This window comes from Vulpes vulpes, chromosome 14 (assembly GCF_048418805.1).
Source record: "Vulpes vulpes isolate BD-2025 chromosome 14, VulVul3, whole genome shotgun sequence".
Classification (NCBI taxonomy): Eukaryota; Metazoa; Chordata; class Mammalia; order Carnivora; family Canidae; genus Vulpes; species Vulpes vulpes.
In genome coordinates, this window is record NC_132793.1 from 14,396,437 (window position 1) to 14,416,936 (window position 20,500).

General features: G+C 51.4%; 1 protein-coding gene across 2 annotated transcripts in view; it reads right to left on the bottom strand.

The window, feature by feature from the left end:
• SLC12A5 (solute carrier family 12 member 5) overlaps window positions 1-20,500 on the bottom strand; it is a 34,689-nt gene that overhangs the window by 6,013 nt on the left and 8,176 nt on the right. For both annotated transcript variants that reach the window (XM_026014593.2, XM_026014594.2), the window contains exons 2-17: window positions 15,126-15,220; window positions 14,679-14,810; window positions 14,223-14,369; window positions 12,516-12,570; window positions 11,894-12,024; window positions 10,368-10,609; window positions 9,433-9,644; window positions 7,654-7,824; window positions 7,252-7,350; window positions 7,051-7,108; window positions 4,972-5,146; window positions 4,250-4,368; window positions 3,835-3,933; window positions 3,438-3,557; window positions 3,061-3,165; window positions 1,764-1,932 (exon numbers count right to left, since the gene is read on the bottom strand). In XM_026014593.2, the coding sequence (XP_025870378.1) occupies window positions 1,764-1,932; window positions 3,061-3,165; window positions 3,438-3,557; window positions 3,835-3,933; window positions 4,250-4,368; window positions 4,972-5,146; window positions 7,051-7,108; window positions 7,252-7,350; window positions 7,654-7,824; window positions 9,433-9,644; window positions 10,368-10,609; window positions 11,894-12,024; window positions 12,516-12,570; window positions 14,223-14,369; window positions 14,679-14,810; window positions 15,126-15,220 (2,129 nt within the window). The remainder of the gene's footprint in view (window positions 1-1,763; window positions 1,933-3,060; window positions 3,166-3,437; window positions 3,558-3,834; window positions 3,934-4,249; window positions 4,369-4,971; window positions 5,147-7,050; window positions 7,109-7,251; window positions 7,351-7,653; window positions 7,825-9,432; window positions 9,645-10,367; window positions 10,610-11,893; window positions 12,025-12,515; window positions 12,571-14,222; window positions 14,370-14,678; window positions 14,811-15,125; window positions 15,221-20,500) is intronic.

Here is a 20,500-nt window from a genome sequence, read left to right on the forward strand (position 1 = left end):
GATCAGGTCAGCCTCTGGCGCCAGAATCGTGCATGGCTCCCCATCACCCATGGCCCCCATTCCTTGTTGGTCCATCAAAGCTCTGCACGACCTTACCCAACACTTCCCCGCACCCTGCCAGCACTGCCAGCCCTCCACCACCTTCCAGACCTCTCCCTCCCACTGTATATTCCACCCTACCTGGCTCAACCCAAATGTTAGCTTCTCAGAAACCACCCCCCACCCAGACCAGAATGGAACCGGGCTCCTCTGCGTGCCCAATTTGCTTTTAACAACTTTTAAAAGTCAGCATTAATGATAAGCATTTTAAATGTACATTGCACCTGGATTATGAGGTTAGTGTTTTTGGTGCTCTCGTTTTATAGATGAAGATATTGAGGCTCAAAAGAATGAAGACTTGCTTGCAGCCACATGCTAATGGGTGTCCCATTCCACTCCAGAGCCCTGACTCCATCCCCCATACCCTGAACTACTACCCTGATGCCAGAGGGCTTCAGCTCCTACCTCTGCCACCTCCTGGCTGTGGGACCTTGGGCAAATCACCTAACTTCTACAAGCCTCAGTTTTCCCATCTGTCAAATGGGGGTCGTGACGGCTACCTCATTTAGAAACAGGCAGGATTACAAGACATGATGTAAGGTAGAATGTTGCCTGACAGACTGTAAACACTCAACACATTCTATTGCTCTGATGATGTGACCTCCAGTGAAGCCCCTATCAACAGCAGACGGGCTTGAGAGCCTTCTGGGTGTGTTCCAGCTTCCCACTAGCCTGTGAGCGCCTTGAGGGCTGGGATTCAGTCTCATACATCCCCCATCTCCCCATGCCTAGTACACAGCACATTCTCAGCCACTGCATGTTGAGGGAAGCTGCCCAGTGGAGGCCTCCAGCTCTGGGCCCTGACAGATTGGTGTGAACGGCCCAGTGAGGCAGAAACAGCAACTGTCACAAGCCATTAGGGGTGCCCCTCCCCATCTCTCCCTGCCTCCCTCTGGCCCCCTTTCCTTCCTCCACAACTAGCCATAGCCCCAAGGGGAGAGAGGCAGGGATCAAAGACAGAACCCACTTCCTCCGCCACCCACCAGGTTCCAGACACCTGCGACTGCCCCATAATGCAGAAGGGCCTGCCCCTGCCCACCCTGGCTCTGGACACTGCTCTGAGAGCATGGGCCCGTGGATGGGGACAGGAGCAGGTGACCCAGAGCCAGGGTTCCAGGCATAAATCTCAGCTGTGATTCTAGCCAGCTTTGTGACTTTCGGCAAGCTGCTTTCCCTCTCTGGGCCTGTTTCTTCCTGTACTAAGTGTACACAGTGCCAACTCCATGTAGTGTAGGGATCGCAAGAATCAGGGATGTAGAAGCACTTGAAAGATTCCTATTTTGGCAGGGAGAAGTCTGGAGCAGGAGTCAAGTAGTCCTAACCTGGGTCTCTGTTTTCTGTCCTTAGACAAATGCCCTGACTTATCTAAGCCTCAGTTTCTTTATCCATAAAATGGGCCTGTTTAGGGGCACCTGGGTGGCTCAGTGGTTGAGCATCTGCCTTTGACTCAGGTCGTGATCCCAGGGTCCTGGGATCGAGTCCCGCACCGAGCTTCCCACAGGGAGCCTGCTTCTCCCTTTGCCTGTGTCTCTGCCTCTGTGTGTGTGTGTGTGTGTGTGTGTCTCATTAATAAATAAATAAATAAAACCTTTAAAAAAGAGAGAGAGAGAAACCTGTCTTCCTGAGTGCCCTGCCCTTCCGCTCCCACCAGGACCTCGGCTCACCTCCTCTGCCCGCTGGGCCTGGGGATGGTTGTCGAGAAAGGTGCCCTCAAGGACGGAACCCACAATGGTCAGGCCCTTCCCTGCCTTGAGCTGGGAGGTCAGTGAGAGCAGCTGTGGGTGTACCACATTCTGGTCTTGGTCCACACGCACCAGCACCAGTAGCTGTGGCCTGCAGAGGATGCAAGGTCGTGTGAGCCATTCAACACCCACCCAACCTCCACCCACCACCCACCACACACCCACACACGGTACCCCGGTGAGTTTACTAGCCATCTGTCCTCTATAGCCCCACCCACCTATACCCCCATCACTCACCCATCCACCTAAACATCCATCCATCCATTTCCTTGAACATCAACCCATCCAACCAGACACGCACATCCACCCACCCACCTTCTCATCTCCCCATCCACCTCACTTTATCCATCCATCCATTCACCCACCCATCCATTTTATCCACCAGTCACCCACTTGTATCCATATTAATTTACCTATACATGCATTATTCACCTAATTATCTAACATCCACCTGCCACTGTCCATTTACAAATTCATCTATTCAGTTCAAGAGCATTCTCTAAGCACCCTGGGCTAGACCCTGTGTCAAGAATTTAAGAATTCACAGACAGATCACACAAAGCCCTGGTCTCTGGTAGCCCCAGGTTAGCAGACATCAGCAAGCGCCAGCTAACTATGTGCTCGGCATGGTTCAGAGTTCAGGCCTTACTCTCAGCAAAGTGACCTGAGGGAGATGAGTGAGGGCCAAGCTCGCAGAGCCCTCAGCTAGAAAACACCCTGGGTTGAGAGGAGGGAAGTAAAGATTCTGCTTCCAATACAGCCTTCTATGAGACCCTCTCTGGCCCCTGATTTTCACACAAATAAAGTAGAGGGATTATTATTAGTCTAGAGATTTCTAGGAGTCTCTTTAACTCTCAAAGTGAATGAGGCCACCTCTCCCAGAACAAATGCTACATGGCATTACATTCATCTGTCTCTGTGTGTGCCTTCTCCATGGAACCGTTAGCTCACTAGGTCCCACAGACTGGAAGGGCGCCTGGCACACACCATGCATTCATACATTTTTTAAACACATGGTGGAATGAATGGAAGGCTGAAACAATGGTAGCTCAGCCCGGCCCCAGGTGCTGCAGGTAAGAAAGGTCAGACTCGGCTGGGGCTGAGAAGGAAACCACTGTGGTGGGAATGGTACTGATTATACCAAGCAGATGAGGAGGATCAGACCCTGCTCCCTTCCTGTCCTTCCCCTGGGCCCTACCATGAGTGCCTGGCCACATACCTCCAGTTCTTTGTATGTGGGGGCCCTTCCTCCAGGCGTAAGAGGGCATAGCGTGCAGCACTGAGGGACAGGCCTCGGATCCCATCGCCCCACTCCTTCTCTGCCCTAGGGGCCCGAGGGGGATCAACCAGGAAAGAAAGCCAAGGGCATCAGTAAGAACCACACACACTGAAGCAGCTCCCTCAAGGCAGAAGATGTGCAGCCATCCTGCCACCTCCTTTTCTCAAAGCTTCACCCCTCCTTCAGCTCCTCCCTTTTGTCTCCCAATCCCACCCATCGCTCCTTCCCCTTCCCCATTTTTCCTTTATCCCCACCCCTTCTCACCCATCCCCATCCCCCACCCCCCCACCCCCCCCACCCCCGCTTCCTATGCTTACCCTCGGTACTCGATGTACTTGTAGATGAGCCCAGCGATGAGCATGGCCACCAGGGCATAATACCAGGAGCAGATAAACATGAGGGCCAGGCAGAGGCTCATGCCCAGGAAGGAGAGTGTCCTGGATGATGGGGGGAAGACCCAGCTTCTGAGCCCTGGCAGAAATGTCCCTGGTGCCGGGGCTCAGACAGCTGGAGTTAGATGGGGTAGGGAAGGAGACCCTCTCCAGAACCCTTCTCATGCTAGTTGGGCTACAAAAGCTGGAGACATGGAGGAATGTCAAATCCCTATTTGAGTTTTGGATCCTTAGACCTAGGGGATGGGCTGCGGTGAGGTGGGGGTTGGGGTGGAGATGAGAAGGTGGTTCTGTCAGGCAGGGAAGGGGACAGGGCACCTACCAGTGGTAATATCGAAAGCGTGGCCTCCAGTTGGGTGTCCTCAGCAGTGTCTGGACTGCGCAAGCCAGGTTCACAAACATGTAGCACATCAGGAAGAACCTAGAACACAGAAAAGACCCAGAAGAGACAGAGATGCAAAGGGAGGCAGAAAGAGAAAGAGAAACATAAGAGAAGAAAGGGCAGGAAAGAATGAGAATTTGAGGAGGTGATCAAATCACATTCTCGTGCTTCAGAAGGGATTCAAAGGCCAAATCCCCTTACAACACACCTTGATCCATGTGGGAATGAATCTCCATATAACGAAAGACAGTTAAAACAATTGGGTGGGCTATCCAGGGTCACAACCAGAGGATCCAGGTAGAGAGACACGCCCCCTCCCTCAGAGCTATTGGGAGGGAAAGAGGCCAGCACGCACATAGAGAGGATGGGGGCGACCTCGTCAAGGGATGCGATGAGGATGCCAATCTCACAGATGCAGGCAGTCAGGAGCAAGGCCCATGTTGGTTCTCCATTTGCTTTGCCGTGGCCAAAGACCTGGAGAGAAAGCAACCATCGCAGAGGTCTGAGATCTTAGAGATGTCTCATCTCTCCTCCAATATTGGGAATCAGTGCAACAGAGGCAGAAATCCCCTAATCAGTGAGGAAATGGGGAGCGGATGCTGTATTCCTCATCCTTCAAGGGATACGCAAGGGGATGCCAGGCTTTGGCTCTGTCTCTCTCACTCTGGCATTGGTACCTCAGTGCAATGAAGTTTGAATGATCACTTAAGGAGAAAAGAACCACCTGTGGGACAGATAGAGAGGAGCACCGGGAGCCAGCAAGTGGCCATGACCGTGTGCTCCATAAATCTTTTTTGTTTTAAGCACCATGGAGAGAGCTTGCCCTTTGGCTGCCTCCCTATCTGATCACTCAGCCAAAGGAGGGCCATTTGTTTCTCCCCTCAGAGCAGACAACTCTGCCCCAAGAGATGGCACTGCCATGAGCCAAATCCCAAATAAGGCACACCCATTCTTCTCAGTGGCAGTAAGAGCGGAAGGGCCTCGGGGGGCATAGGCTCACTGGGTGGCCTCTCTGGGCAATGGCTTGGCTGGCTGGTGTAGTGGATGGGCTGTTCTCACACTCCACCTCCCACTGACCTGCAGGAAGGGCACGATGCCATCCCGGGAGATGGCCTGCAGCAGGCGTGGGGCCCCCGTGAGGCTCTGCAGCCCGGCCCCACAGGTGGAGAAGAAGGATCCGATGACAATGACCCAGGGGGATGGCCAGGCCAGTGTGCCCACCACCAGGTTGCCATTCACAGCTTCTCCAAACCTGGAATGAAGCAGCAAGGGGATAGGAGATGCTGGATGAGCAATACTGCCTCAATTTCCAGGCCATGTCTCCCACACCAACCTCAGGACCAGCTGTATGCCCACTCCAGAGCTAGGCTCCAAAGGAGCAAGGGGAGGAGACAGGGCTTGTAAGGCCCTGGGGATTTTCTGACTGTGTGGTCTTGGGCAATTCGTTTGCTCTCTCCTTGCCTCAGCTTCCTCAGCTGTAAAGCAGAACCATTATAAACCTATCTCATATGATTGGTGACAAGATAAAAGGAGATAGCACAGGTAAAATGCTCAGCAGCATGCCTGGAACAAGATGCCAAAAGTGATTAGAGCAAATGGTCAATTATGGGGGCGCCTGGGTGGCTCAGTTGGTTAAGTGTCTGCCTTCAGCTCAGGTCATGAACCCAGGGTCCTTGAACTGAGCCCCACATCAGGCTCCCTGCTCAGCAGGGAGTCTGCTTCTCCCTCTCCCTCTGCCTGCTGCTCCTTCTGCTTGTGCTCTCTCTCTCTCTCTCTCTCTCTCTCTCTTTTTCTCTCTCTCAAATAAATAAATAAAATCTTTAAAAATAAAAAATTATCAATTGTGTAAAACTATGTTAATCTGGTAAAATCTCTTAGCTTATTAGAACGTGTCTCCATCTGAAAAATGGGGTTCTGGTCTCATCATATGGTCATGGTTATGCAGTGTGAGAATCAAAGTAAAGCATTTTCTAACAATGACACTATCTTAAATTGAAAGATGCTGCCTCTGTAGGCAGAGAGAGCCTGTCACTGGAGTGTATAACCAGAGGTTTGCTCAAATGGGCCATTGCTAAAGGACTACAGATGAAGGGTTTTACTGGATGATCTGCTGAATCTTTTGGAATCCTGTGGGAGGTCTACGATCAAATGAAATAAGTGGAGATTAAGTTGCCCTAAAAGTGAATAAGTGCAATATGTGCAAATTGTCCATTTGGCCAAGTCACTCCTTTACTTAAAACCTGTCAGAGTTTCCCCCATCTTCTATAAAATAAAGCTCTAATGTCCTGGTACCAAAAACCAGGCTTCCAGAATTGGTTCCAGCCTCATTCCCCTTACAGAAGCCACGATGGCACCATGGAAACTGACTTCTGTGACAAGACCTCCTACTTCACCCGGCTAGTGGTACATGCCCACATCCTTCAAAAGCGTATGTTCCAGAAGCTCTGAATTGCTTATAGCTACAGGCACCCACATGCACATGCACACACACACACACACACACACACACACAGCTATTTCTCTCCTCCACCTTTGTTCATGCTGTTCCCACTGCCTAGAGTGCCCTTCCCACTCCTAGTCACCTAAGTAATCTCTACTCAACATTTGAAGTGAGAAGGATAAATGAGAAAATGTGTAGAAGGCACTTCCAGCATCACCTCCTCCTCCCCAGCCCCCTGCACACTGAATTGCAGTCTCCTTGTACTACCAGAGCCCCTGTACGTTATTTTATCCCACTTCTGCTGCTCCACATTCCAAATCTGTTGTTGACTATGGTTACCAGCCCTGAAAGAGCTCCTCCAGGACAAGAAGCATGTGTCATTTATGTTTATTCCCCCCAGAACTCTGGACAGTGATCAATAAACAGACATCTAGGAAATGTTAAATGGGTTAATAGATTTTAAAGAAAAAAAAGGGAAGTAGCATTATCTGAGAGAGAGAGAGAGAGAGAGAGAGAGAGAGAATCCAAACTTCTTGAGCTGGAGTGACAGGAGAAAGATAAAATATAAGAAAGTGGGTTTGCAAGCAGTCCCCTGTGACCTCCCTCCCACAATTCCCCTTGCACAGGCTCAGCACTCCCTGCTGGGTCTGTTTCCCAGAACTTGCCCCCTTATACCCACCACCCAGAACAGGATCAGCTCTGATTCCCTTACTTACTTGTCCCGCAGGACGACCCCCTCAATGCAGGCCCCAAACAGAACAACGGAGCTGATATCTGTAGCAGAGGATGAAGGAGAATCCCCAAGGTGACGTTCCCCTTTCTCCTCCCAAACCAGCTGGGCGGGAGGCAGAGGCTTCAGATGCCCTCCCTCCAGGCCTCCCCACCCAGTATGGTTTCAGCCCAGCAGTGCAGGATACAGACAGCAGAGGTGGTGGCAATGGCCAGGATGGTGCCAGTGGGAATTGACTTCTGGGCATCCCGTAGGTCCCCAGAGCGGTTAGAACCAGCCATGATTCCTGTAAACAGAGGAGCAGCTAGAACAGTGTCCACAGGAGACCAGACAGAATAAGAAGAAAGGACAGCAGCCTCGGAGTCAGGAAGCCTGGGATCTAGTCCTGGCATACCACCTAGTGTGAGAACTTGGGCACATTACTTGGCTTCCCCAGGCCTTAATTCCCTCATCTGTGCAATGGGAACTGGACTGTTAGCTCCTGTCTATGTGATGAGATTGTAGGACTAAGAAATTCCCCCACATCATCATTGACTCTCTCTACCCATCACTCCCAGGCTGAGTCCTCCCTCTCTGAGCTCCCCTTCACCTGTGACTGAGGGGAAGTAGATGCCAACCAGCAGGGTGAAGTAGGAGGTCATATCGCTGAAGACATAAGGATGGTCCATGTCGATAGGGGTGCCCTCCGCCAGGCCCACCGAGGGCATCCCACGCCTCTCCACAATCACCCCTTTGGTTAGGTAGGAGCTCCAAAGATTCTCTGTGGGGGGAGACAAGATGTTCATGAGGAAGACCAGAAATCGGGGTGCTAGAGCTATAGGGCCAGGAGGTGGGGTGGGCAAAAAAGAAGGACCAAGGTCAGCCACTTCTCACTCCTCCTGGAGGCCTTGGCTCTGTTTTATTTCCACCAACATTTCCTAAACTCCTGCTTTGGGCCAGGTCATGTGTAGAGGCTTTGTACATGAATCATATCTAGTCCTTGCCCTCAAATAGTCCAGTCTGGTGGGGTGAAAAAACACATAAAGACCTATCTCTGACCGATTTAACATTCTCAAACTGATCTCAGTGCCCAGACACCTCAAACCTTTTTTGTATCCTTTATCTCAACAAATGGCATCACCATCAATTCAGACAGTTTTATGTTGCCCTCAACTACTCCCCTCCCCCCTCCATTTCAAAACCATCTCCAACTTCTGTCCATCATTCCTCTAAATATTTCTCAAATATGCCCCTTCTCTCCTTTCCAGGGCTCCCCCACTTCTGCACTATTGACATTTTGAGTCAGATAATTCTTTGTTACGGAGAGCTATCCTACAGCACTGCAGAATGTTTAGCAAAATCACAGCTTCTACGCATTAGATGCCAGTAACAACCATCTAGTTGTGATGGCAAAAAATGTCTCCAGACATTGCTATATGTCTCCTGACGGGCAAAACAGCCCTGGGGAAGAACCACTGCTCCACTCCCACTGACATCACTCCATCACTCTAAGTTAGAAAAACAGCATCTCTCACCTGGACTCAGCATTAGCATCCTCCTGGACTCCCTGCCTCTGTTCTCTCTCCCTTTTACCTCACCCATATGATAAGCCAGAGTGAACCTTTAGAAATGATCTGACCATGCTCATCCCTTATTTGAAACCCTCTGGTGCTCCTCATTGCCCTCAGGACATGGTTCAAACCCCTAACATGGCTTCCAAGGCCTGCCACAATCTGGCTTATGCCAGCCTCTCCAACATCATTTCTTGCCCCTCCTTCCTTTGTACTTTATGCCCCAGTCATACTAAATTATTTGTGGTTGGAAAGACACAATATGCTCTTCTCTGTCTGCATGCTTTCAGGCAAGCTGTTCTTCTGCCTTAAGTCCTTTATTCCCCTAGTATAACTCAAAATCTCTTATTTTTCCCCAAAATCCTCCTCAGAGGAGTCTAGGAAGCCTTGTCTTGCCACCTTATACACATGACCCATCTCTCCCCTGTAAGGTTTCTGTTCATTGAATCTACATCTACTCATATCACAATTTATTTCCTAATACATCTGTGTCTGCCATTAGACTCCTTGAAGCCAAAGACTATGACTTATTTATGTCGTATTCCTGGTGCTCAGCACAGTGCTAGACATTAAGTAGACACTTAGTGAATAGTTGTTAAACTAATGACTTTCATTCCTACTAGGTGGTAAGATACTTGAAGGCTCCCTTTTATCTCTCTTCCTCCATGATGCCAAGGACAGAACATGGCCCAGAGTAGGTGCTCAATTAAAACTGACTGAATTTAAGTGAATCCCAAGGAGAGTTCCTTAATCCTGACCGTTTAACCCACAATCCCTGTAGTGTTCCCTGGACATCAGCCCTCTTCCCTCCCCCAGACCTTTGATGAGGCCACTGGCAGCGCCAGGGATGCCCTGGATCTCCGTGACATTATTTCGGGTGAAGTACTCATCACAGGTGGCGTTGAGGAAACGGGAGGAACAGAAAAGGCCCCAGAGCCTTGTGGTCACCGTCTCATTTCCTTCCCAAGCCAGCTTGGCACAGACATCAAAGCCATGGCGAGACAGTGTGCGGTTCCCCAGGAGGCAGATCCTAGGGAGAGAAACAAGGGAGGAAGATGGGGGAGGGACATAACCTTGTCTTGGCTTCACAATAGAACCATGGGGGAGCTCTAAAAAACACAGATCCCAGGGCCCCATATCCAGAGATTCTAATTTAATTGGGATGGAGCACAGAGTTGGTGTTTGTTCAAAGCTCCCCAAGTGATTTTAATATGCAGCCATCGCAAAGCACCGTTTTAGTGCAAAGCTGTGTTTCAGCACCACGGACAGCAGTCTCTGAACGCCGTCCTAGCAGTGAGATTTTAAGGGAATGTGTCCTAAAGAGGCAGAACCCACAGAGATCTGAGCCTCTAGACCCTTTCTTCTGTGACCTTTCCCAGGATAGAGAATATGACAACACTAATAAGTTGTCCTATTCCAGGAATTTGTCCCCATCCAGGAAATGCTTCCTAACTTAAACAGTCATTCCTTCAGAAATCATCCCACTTGATTCTTCTTAAGTCCACCCCACCAGCAAGCAGTTGACCCTCAAAAGGGAAACTGTGCCAACCTCCAGGAACATTACCCCACCCTGTAGAGATTTCCCCCAAACCAGGGGAGATTTTCCCTCCCAAGGGAGGTTGCTGTGAATCCACAATCACTCAGATTCTGAGAGATGAGGTGAGGGAGGTTGGCAGAGGCTGGCATCACAGACCCTGAAACGGAGCCAGGGAGAAGAAGGACAATGCCTTAGGCTCAGAGCAACAGCACTTACGGGAAGTTGGGTGGGTCGAAGGCAGATTTGATGACCCCAGCATAGATGGCCAGGATGGAGAGGATGACACAACCCAGGAAGACAAGGGCAAACTTGTTGACATACTTGACGCCCACAAATACCACAGTGGCCATGCAAGTGAGCACACAGGTGCCATATACACGCATATTGTTCAACATGGCTGCTGCCTCCCCACTGGCATCTTCTGCCTTAAAAATGGCCATAGCTGGGAAGAGGTAAGCCTGTGGAAAGGAGGCAAGGATGTCAGGTGAGTGACACAGCAAGAACCAACTAAGAATCACCCCCAAGGATATAACCTGAAGTGCAGGAAGCACTTTGGAAAAAATACGCTCATCATAGCATATTTACAGAAGTGTAAGACTGGAAATGGCATCCACTGATAAGAGGAAATGTGATCATCTGTATTCTTTTGGCACATACATTTATATTTTCTAAAACTTCCATGTTTATTATTATTAATGTTTATGCTCTTTAAAAAAAGTTATTTTCATTCTAAATGTTATTTACAAAGGGAGTTTCTAGCTATTTAGGGATATCTATAGAATTCTACATTACAAAGACAGAATACAATATCATATAGTTAAAACAAAAAAAAAATAGAAGGAAATACACCCAAATGTTAATGGTGATTTCGGGCAATTGTTATTTCCCTTTTTACATTCTTTGGTATTTTTCCAATTTTACACAATGGGCAGAACTGCTTTTATAATAATTTTTAAATTATTTAATTGTTTTAAGTCATGGAGGTCTATTATTATCCTCTCAGAATTTGGCTCTTTGGGTCTTTTATTTGCCATCCATCCTCCCTGTCCCCATACTCCTCCATTCTGCCCCAAACCCAGAAGCTGCATCTTTTAGTTCTAGTTCTCCAAGACAGTGTGGTAGAGTGGAAAAGCACTGGCTTTGGGGTCAGAAAAGCACAGGTTCATATCCCTTCCACATGTTCCCTAAACTCCCTGAACTCTGCTTTCCTCATCTCAAATTCTTCTCTTTTGCAACCCACTGGTCACCAGCACCAGCCTGCCTGGACAATGAACATCCACAGAGAAATCAGCACAGTCCCAGGCACGTGGTAGGCAATCATCTACTACGTAGCTATGATGTGACATTATTTTTATTATTTCTACCACGATTTTACTCTTAACAACCCACCTCTGCCACTTGGTAGCTGAATGACCTTGAGCAAGTCATGTCACCTCTCTGAATTTCTCATTTGTAAAATGGGCATAATAATACTTGATCCTTGTGAGGACTCAAGATAATGACTGTAAAGCAATTGGAACTCTGCTGAGAGCACAGTGGGAGCCCAATGAACGACAGTTGTTCACATTACGTAATTATCGTATCTTGTCTCCCCAACTAGATTGTGAATTCTTTAAAGACAGAACTACACTTCATTTTGGCCTCACTGAGTGGTTTGGACCTCTCCCCAGGAGGAGACGAGGAAGCATTGGTTAACTGACTGACAGCCTGGAACCCCACACCTCCTCCTTGACCCCTCTCACCAGTAGGATTTCGATGGTGCCCAGGATGTACATGGCCCCAGCAAAGGTAGTGCCCAGGTAGAAGCAGAGGCCCACGGCGCCCCCAAACTCTGGGCCCAGAGACCTGGAAATCATGTAGTAGGAGCCGCCAGCTGCAGAAAGAACCTAATGTCAGCAAGAAGTTCAAGGGGAGCTGGGCTGCCATTGAGGGTGAGGGGGCTCAGGGACAGAGGTGAGAAAGGAGTTGTTCTGGGCCTCACACCTTACACGGTGCAGCCTAGGACTGGTGGGAGACTCAGCCAGCCACTCTGAGTGGATTTTGCAGCACTAATTACCATGTTGCTAATTACCCCTCTAAGGAGGTCATGGCTCAGAAAAATAGGATGACAGAGAGGAGGGTCTCAGGCAAAAAGGAGATCTCGCATTGACCTGTTCAACTCCATAAACTGCTTCCCTCCCTTCTGCTTAATACTGCTGCCCCCACCCACCCCACCAAATCACAGCCCAGCCCCCAGGCTTGCAATATTGCCTCTCCTGGTCCTGACAACCCATGAATCCTGTGGCTCTGTCCTTCTTTCCAACCATCCAGGCACCCCTCCCGACCATCCAGGTCCCTTTCCCCTCAAGCAGCCCCATCACATACCAGGTACAACACCATTAGTTGCAATTGCACTCATGGAGATGGCCGTGAGCATGGTCTGTGAGGAGAGAGATCATCAGAGTGGCAGCTAGGGTGGGGGCCGCAGTGCCCTGGGAAAGGGCCAAACCTTCCTACCCCATAAACACCTGCCAAACCCACAAGTCCTTGCTGAGCTTCTCCCTGGTCCTGTTCCAACTTCTACTCCTGCCAAGTCCTTCTTGTCAAGAAAACCTCTTATTCACCATGCACACAGGAGAAGCACAAGCTACAGCATCAGAGAGCTCTGGAAATCCCAGCTTGGCCTCTGACCAGCTGTCTGACCTGGGACAAGTCACCTCACTTCTCTAAGCCTTGGTGCCTTTATCTATAAAATAGGTACACTGTAGGGGTGCCTAGGTGGCTCAGTCAGTTAAGTGACTACCTTTGGCTAGGATCATGATCCCAGTATCCTGGGATTGAGCCCCCCACATCATTGGGCTCCCTACTCAGTGGGGAGCCTGCTTCTCCCTCTCCCTCAGCCTGCCACTCTCTCTGCTTGGGCTCTCTCTCTCTCTCTCTCTCTCTCTCTCTCTCTCTCTCTCTCCCTGTTGAATAGATAAAATATTTTTTAAAAAATAAAATAAAATATATATACTGTATTCCTGCCTAAATGCATATGCTGAATCTGATCGTGAACAGATACAGATACGTGACAAACCCAGACCAAAGGACATTATACAAACTAACTGATTCATACTCTTCCAAAGTGTCAATGTCATGCAAGACAAAGGAGGAGCTGTTACAGATTAATGGAGGCTAAAACAATCTCATAAATGAGTATAAACATGCTCTTGAATTTTTCTTCAGTTACCAAGGACATGATTGGGACAATTGACAAAATCTGAATAAGGCCTGCAGATAAAACCTTATTAATGTGTCACTGTTAAGACATCATTAATGTATCAACACTAGTTTCCTGGGTTTGATAATTGTACTGTGGTTATGTAAGGGAATGTCCTCGTTTTTAGTAAACACACGCTGAAGGATTTAGGATAAAGAGGCATCATGTCTGCGACTTGCTCTCAGATTCAGGAGGGAAAAGGTACTTACAGAGAGGATGGAATAAATATGATAATGTATTAACATTTTTCCTATTCTTGCAAATTTTCCATGTCTGAAATTATGTCAAAATAAAAGTTAAAAAGAAATAAAATAGGTGTACTAGCATCAGTACTGGCTATCACACACGCAGATGTGGCTCAAGGGTCACATGTGAGGGAATGGAAACATGACGAGAAGGAGGTGGTTAGTAAATATTTGACTTTTTAGGGAGGTGGAAAGGATTCTGTTACAAAGCTGTTTGTGGCATACTCTCATGTTTTGTGAGTCTGAGCCTACCAAAATATTAACAACTGTAGTTTTCTAGGTGGACTTGATTTCCTTCTATACGCCTATCTTTTTCATCAATGAATCTGCATTACTTGTATAATTATACACACACACTCACTCACACACATGCAAACACAGATCTAGGTGAAACCTGGTTAGCGGCCATCAGGGACCAGCCTGTGAGAGGCAGGAAGGACCAGTCAGACCTAATTTACTCTCAAAGATCATACACAGTGGTTCCTATAAAAAGCTCAAGTCTCATGCTTCCCCACCCCCTGCCACCCCTGGGGTCCCTGCTCTGACCCAGTGGTCAGGGGGTGGGAAAGGGAAGGTGTCACTCACACAGGAGCAGCAGATGAAGACCATGCAGAAGGCTTCCATGATGCCTGCGATGCCCACCACCCAAGTGAGTCGCAGGAAGAGGATGACACCAAAGATGTTCTGCAGGCACGGGAGGTACACGCCCATGAAGGTGCCCATGCGTGGGGCCTGCCAAGGACGCCAGCATCAGTTTCTGCAGCTCCTAATCACTATGAACGTCCCAGACCCACTCCTTCTCCCCGTTCTCCATCCCCATCCTTTCACCCCTCCTCCCTCTGGTTTTTACCCCCCTTCCCTCTCCCCCCTTCTCCTTCCATCTCTATCCCTCATCTCCCATCTCTTCCTCACCCTCAACCCCTAACTCCTATCCTTCTGCCTCCATCATCCATCCCTTCAACTAACACTCTTTTGTCTCCCCATCCTTTATCCCCTCTACCCCTCCTTCCTCCCTCATCCATTTTTCCCCAAGGCCATCACCTGCACTGGCTTCTTTTTTCCACCCTCATTGTTTTCTGCCTCTTCATGCTCCCTACTTCCCTGGGGCAGGTTGGTGTAGTTGGCCAGGCCACTGAGCAGGGAGGACACCATGGGGCTGGTGTCCATCTCCTCCTGTGAGGGGAGGGTGGCAGTGATAAGACTCTGGGGCCTGGGGGAGGGCCAGGTGACTTACATGGTAGGAGGCAGGGAGGGATGGGGGCAAGGAAGGCAAACCACTGGGGTTGGGATGACATGGGGAAGGAGGAGGGAGAGGCATGGAAAACAGGGAAAGAAGATGGTGGGATAAGGCGAGGGAGTATCAGGGGTAATGGGAAGGAGAAGAAGGTGGACCTGAGGAGGAAGTGGAGAGAAGAACACTTCCTGAGGGAGGGATGGCAGATGAATGAGGAAATGAACTGGGGAAGGGGGGAGACCCCAGCAACCCACCTCAAACAGGGCCATGTTCTTGCCATCATACTCCCTTCCCTTCTCTGTGTCAGTGCTGTTGATGAAGGGGCTGCTCTCCTTGGGGTTGCCATCACCTGAGAAGGCAGAGGTTCCCATCAGGGGTCCAGCACCAACTGGTTGTCATCCCTGTGTCTGCGCATCCAGCTGTGTGGCCACTTTAACTCCCTGCACCTCAGTTTGCACATTGGAAAAACCGAGCTAGCCGCATTTTAGTTGACAACATGTATAAAGAGCCTAGTGCACTTCCTGGCACATACTAAGTTTTTAATGAACACATGAGTGCTTCCTTGCTCTTGGGTGTCCTTCTTCATTCAGCAGGGCACCCCAGACTCTCCAGGTTCCCCTCCTTGTCCATAACTGGGACCATGCTGGTGTTCTGGGGTGGAAGCATGCTCTCTCCCAGAGGCAAAGATAAAGAATACTACAGCCCAAGGCCCAAAGGATACTCCACCTCTTGGAGAAGTGACCCATTTGGCAACTCCTACGCAACTCATGCATCTTCAGTCAACACATATTTACTGAATCTCTCCCATGTGCCAGCATGGGCATGTGGAGGGAGGGAAGAGTAGACAAAGACTAAGTCACCACTTCTGCCCTCGGGGAACCCACAGGCAGGAGAGATAAACCAGTATTCAGGAATTTCCAACTGAGAGTGGTAAATTCTGTGACTGAAGATGAACTAGGGACTGTGGGAATACAAGAGAGGCATTCAGCCCAGCCTGGGAGGTCACGGAAGGCTTCCCAGAGGAAGTGACGAGTAGGCTGAGAACTGAAGGATGAGTAAGAGCTAGACCGGGAGGGAGACAGGAGGGTGTTCCAGGCAAAGAGAACAGCAGAACAGCATGTTCGCTGGCCCAGAGGGGCGAGTGAACAGAGTCGGTCAGAGAGGCTGAAAGAAAGTCTGAGGAAGGGGCACAGAGGGAGGGGCTGAAAGGCGGAAAGTAACCTATGAAAAGATGAGCCTCAGAAGGTATGGGCTGGGTCCTTAAATGATTAGCAAAACATGTTAAAGATTTTGGCCTTCATCCAGAGGACAATGGGAAGTCATAAAGAGTTTCACGCCAAGAAGTGCCACGAACAGACTCGTGTTTTAAAGCAATCACTCTGGCCTTTAGATGAAGAACACAGATGCTAGTTCGAGACTTTCAGTAATCCAGGCAGGGGCTGATGATGACCCAGACCAGAGCAATGCAGGGCAATGGGCAGACTCAAGAATTACTGGCACATATTTCTATGCCAGATGTTTGGGGACGTGAGAAGGAAGAATCTGGGATAATGCCTGGGGTTTCTAGCATAGGTTAATGGGTGGGTGATGGTGCTATTTGATAAATGGGGGAAGAGAAGAGACTGGGGGTGGAGAAGATGCTGAATTTGATGGAGGGTAAGACAGAATAGACCACTCAAGCAAATACAGCCAGAAGCCATACAGAGTCTGGGACCCAGGAGAGAGGCTGGGCAGAGAAAAGATAAGGGTAACCCAGGAGAATGTGTGGAGGAAGTGTATGAAACCGTGCATCTGAATGAGATCACCCAAGGAGAAAGGCTCTTGGCCATCTAGGAGAGGTCCTTTCAAAGAGATAAGGGGACCCTCCCAGGCACTTGCCCGTGGCTTCAGCGGGCACCCTTTCCCAGTTCCAGGACTGAATCCCAATAGTAGACATCTCTCCAGACCCTGGGGAAACTCCCCAATAAATAAATCCTAAATGAAGTTGAGGCCCTATGTATTCCGAATTTCCTGTCCTTTCATCTCCTGCCATGTTTCTCTCCATCCCCATCTTCCCAAAGCCTCCCCTATCCTTCTCCTCCCTAACTCCTAGAAACTTGCCTTAGTCACCCAGCCAGGGTCCATCCCCAGAGCATGACCTGTTACAAATCCAATCTCATCCTGACTCAAAGTTGTGAAAGGGAAAGCGATGCCTCACCAGCTCAAGGGACACCCACCACCTTCTCCTGCCACCACCTCCACCTCATCCATCAAGCCGGAAACTCCTGATCCCCAAACAGGGGGGCATCATCACCTCTTTCTTGTCCACACATACGAGTTCCTGAAAATGGCAGACCTGTCCCCTCAGTGAGAACTAGCACATAATAGATGCTCAGGGGAAAAAAATGTCATTGGACATAAGTTCCCCAAGGCTCTCTTCCTGACCCCCAGGGTCTCAGAAGAGCTGTCTGGGGCCAGAGAACAGAAGAAATAAAAGAGAAGTGGGTTCCTCCTCCTTTTAAAATGCTGACAAGATGCTTCATATCCTCACCACACGGTGGTGGGAACCAAAGGGGTTGAGGGGAATAAGAACAAATTTCTTGATGATTAAGGGAAAGGGCTGGGATCAAGATTTAGGTTCTGGTCCCAGCTTCATTGGCTGTGTCGCCATGTTGGGCAAGTCACTTAAACTAAGCCTCAGTTTCCTCCTTTGCAAAGGGATAATAATTGTGCTTAGCTCCCAGGGCTGTCCTGGGGATTGGGGGAAATAATGCCTATTGGGTGCGCCTGGCACATAACCGTAACTATCGATGCTATTACAAGTACAGTTATTATTCATGTACTTGATGCCTTACTCAGCTCGGGCTCTCCATCCCATACTCCTCCCCAAGCGCCAAGATTTAGGGACCTTGTCCCCTGTGGGGCTGGGTCCCTCTCCCGGCGGCGTCCGCTCCGGGTCTCCGGGTAGAGCCCTTCCCCTCTACCTTCCACGCCCCCTCCCAAGCCCCTCCTCTTTCCCGGGGTCCCGGGGCGCGTGCGGGGCGGCAAGGGGGGCGTCCTGGCCCGAGACCCGGCTACCAGGCAGCCCCGCGCCGGTCTCCATGGCGACCGCGCGGGCCGAGAGCGCAGCGCCGAGCCGAGGCGGCCACGCGCCCGCAGCCGCTTATGTAACGCGACGCGCAGCGCGGAGCCAGGCTCCGGGCCGGATCCCAGCTAGGAGCTGAGGGCCGGGGAGAGGGCGGCTCGGCAGGCTCGTCCTGGGTCCCGCCCTTCCACCCGCCATCTGGACCGGCCGCCAAGGCCGCCAGCCTCGTCTGCCGGGGGCTGATTTTTGTCCCCTCCTTGGAACGGCGGGCCCGCTGGTTGCGGGGAGAGGGGCGAGCCTCAGGAGTTCTCAGAGGAGCTGGGGGACTCGCCCTGAATCCCCAGGGCCAGGACGCAGGCTGCTGGGTAGCGGCAAGAGGCGCGCGCGCGAGAGGCAGGGCCAGACTGAGGCTGAGCCCTCTCCGCCCGGCCCCCGCCCCCGCCCCCGCCCCCGCCCCCGCCCCCTGGGAGCTCTCAGCCCGAATCGGCTTTCAATTAAGCTGCGGCGGCCAGAGCTCCTGGGGAGGAAACAGGCTAACGGCTCGACCTAAGGAGCCTCCCCCGGGGCCTGGGGCCAGGCCTGGGGGAATCCCCAAGCCAGATTGGGGGAGTGGGGGAGGGCCCCAGACCCCAAGGGGATAGGAGATTGGGGACCAGAGACAATATCCTTCGGTTCTTCTTTAGTCTAGAGGAGCCCCCTTACTTGTTGGGCTATTACCACCTCCCTGAGGTCAGTCCCCAGGTCCTCACCTACACCCCCAGGAACCTAAGATCAGAGATGGCAGAGCCTCTTGGCTATTCCCTCCAGCCCAGCGGCTTCTTAGAGCCCTCTATGACCACCTTTGGGCATCATGGGAGTCTTTCTCTTTCTGGGACCCCAAATGCCTGACCCAGGTCCTGGTCACTCTAGTCCCAGGTCCTGGACCCTACACAAAAAGAGAAGGTCTCCAGATGGGCCCTCTATACTCAGAGTCCAGAAACTAATGGAGAATGGGTAGAACAGAAGGGAGTTCCTAGTTTGATTCCCATTCATACACAGAGATGCCTCTTTCCTAGGCCTCCTGAGACCCCCATGGAAACCCCAAGACCCAGTAAGGCACAAACCTCAGAGTAGAGAAAGCAGGGGCTAGGGGATCATACCACACTCTGTGTCTGAGGGGAGTAGAGATTATCTCTCTCAGGCTGAGCAACTGTCCTCAGAGTGGAGGCATCTGAAGGAGATCCCAGATGCCAATGACCCTCCCCATACACACACACACACACACACACACACACAGACACCTCATTCCCTGGGCACCCCGTCGGCATGCCTAAATCTGCCGCAGACTCGACTTTGCCAAACCCTCTTCCCCCATAGCTGTAGCTGAAGCCTGCTGGGGAGGGGGCGGCTGCTGGATGAGGCAACCCCAGGGTCACTGGGACGATGGAGGAGCTAGCTGGCCAGCCTGTGGTTCCGACGCCTGTACACCACTCAACTTCAGGGACGAAAAGGGGGTCTCAGACAGAGCATTGGGGACCCTGGTGTCCACAGTCTTCCCAAGTGGCCACTTGGCTCTGACTTGGATCCAGGATCTGGAAGACTTTAAGTTTAGGCTCCCAGTCTTTCTAGAAAACCCGGTCTTTCGGTCCTTAGGGGTCTTTGGCCATCCCCCAGGGAAGTCTGCAGGAGTCTCAGCCCAGAGGGTCAAGCAATGCCCAGGGGAGCGTTTGAAGGCGCGGAGCGCAGACAGCCGGAGCGGGAGGCGCGCTAGTGCGCAAGGGACGCAGCGCCGCTGGAGGGTGGGGGGTGGGGGCGGCTGACAGCCGTGATGGATGGCTGAGACCGCTGGGGGGCGGCGGGGGGCCTGGGAGCCCGAGGGGGTGGCTGGCCCCGAAGACCTCGGAGCAGGGAAACCGTGGAGGAGGGCGGCGGAAAGCAGGAGCGGCGAAAGGACTTGCTTCAAGCCCCTGGGCTCCTAGCGAGTCTCCGCACCCACCGCAGCGCGTCCGCAGTGTCCGCTCCGCGGCGCCGGGGATTCAGCCGCCGGGACCCCCATTCCTGAGGCCTCACTGGGGAAGCTAGCAGAGCTGACTAGAAAGGCTCCCCCTTGCCCCACCCTGGAAACCTCATTGCCATCCCAGGGCACCAGAGGAAGGGAAAAGGGGGAAGAAAGGAGGGTGATCTTGCTTCCCGTCCTGAATAGGAACCCTTGGGCACGCGAGAGGGAGAGGGAGAGGGAGATTCCGCAAAGTAGAGCTGAAAAAATCTCCGGAGGAGATGCTTCAGTCTGAGGTCGGACCTGGGGCAGCTTTGGGGGAGGGGGCCCGGATTGCACCAAGTGTCCCCTTAAGGAGACACTGCAGCCCGGACGGGGGCTGTCATATGTCTCCAACCCCCCATGGGCACCTTCCCCCCACCTTTCAGCTGGAAGTCTCAGAGCGAGGGACTGCAGCAGACTGCACCCCCCACCCCCTCCCCGCGCCGCCGGTCAACGCTCTGCGCCAGGACGCCGGGGTCCCTTCTTGGGGAAAGGAACCCTCCTCCCGCCCGTCGAGGTCCACGTCAGCCCATTTTAGCTCTTCCATC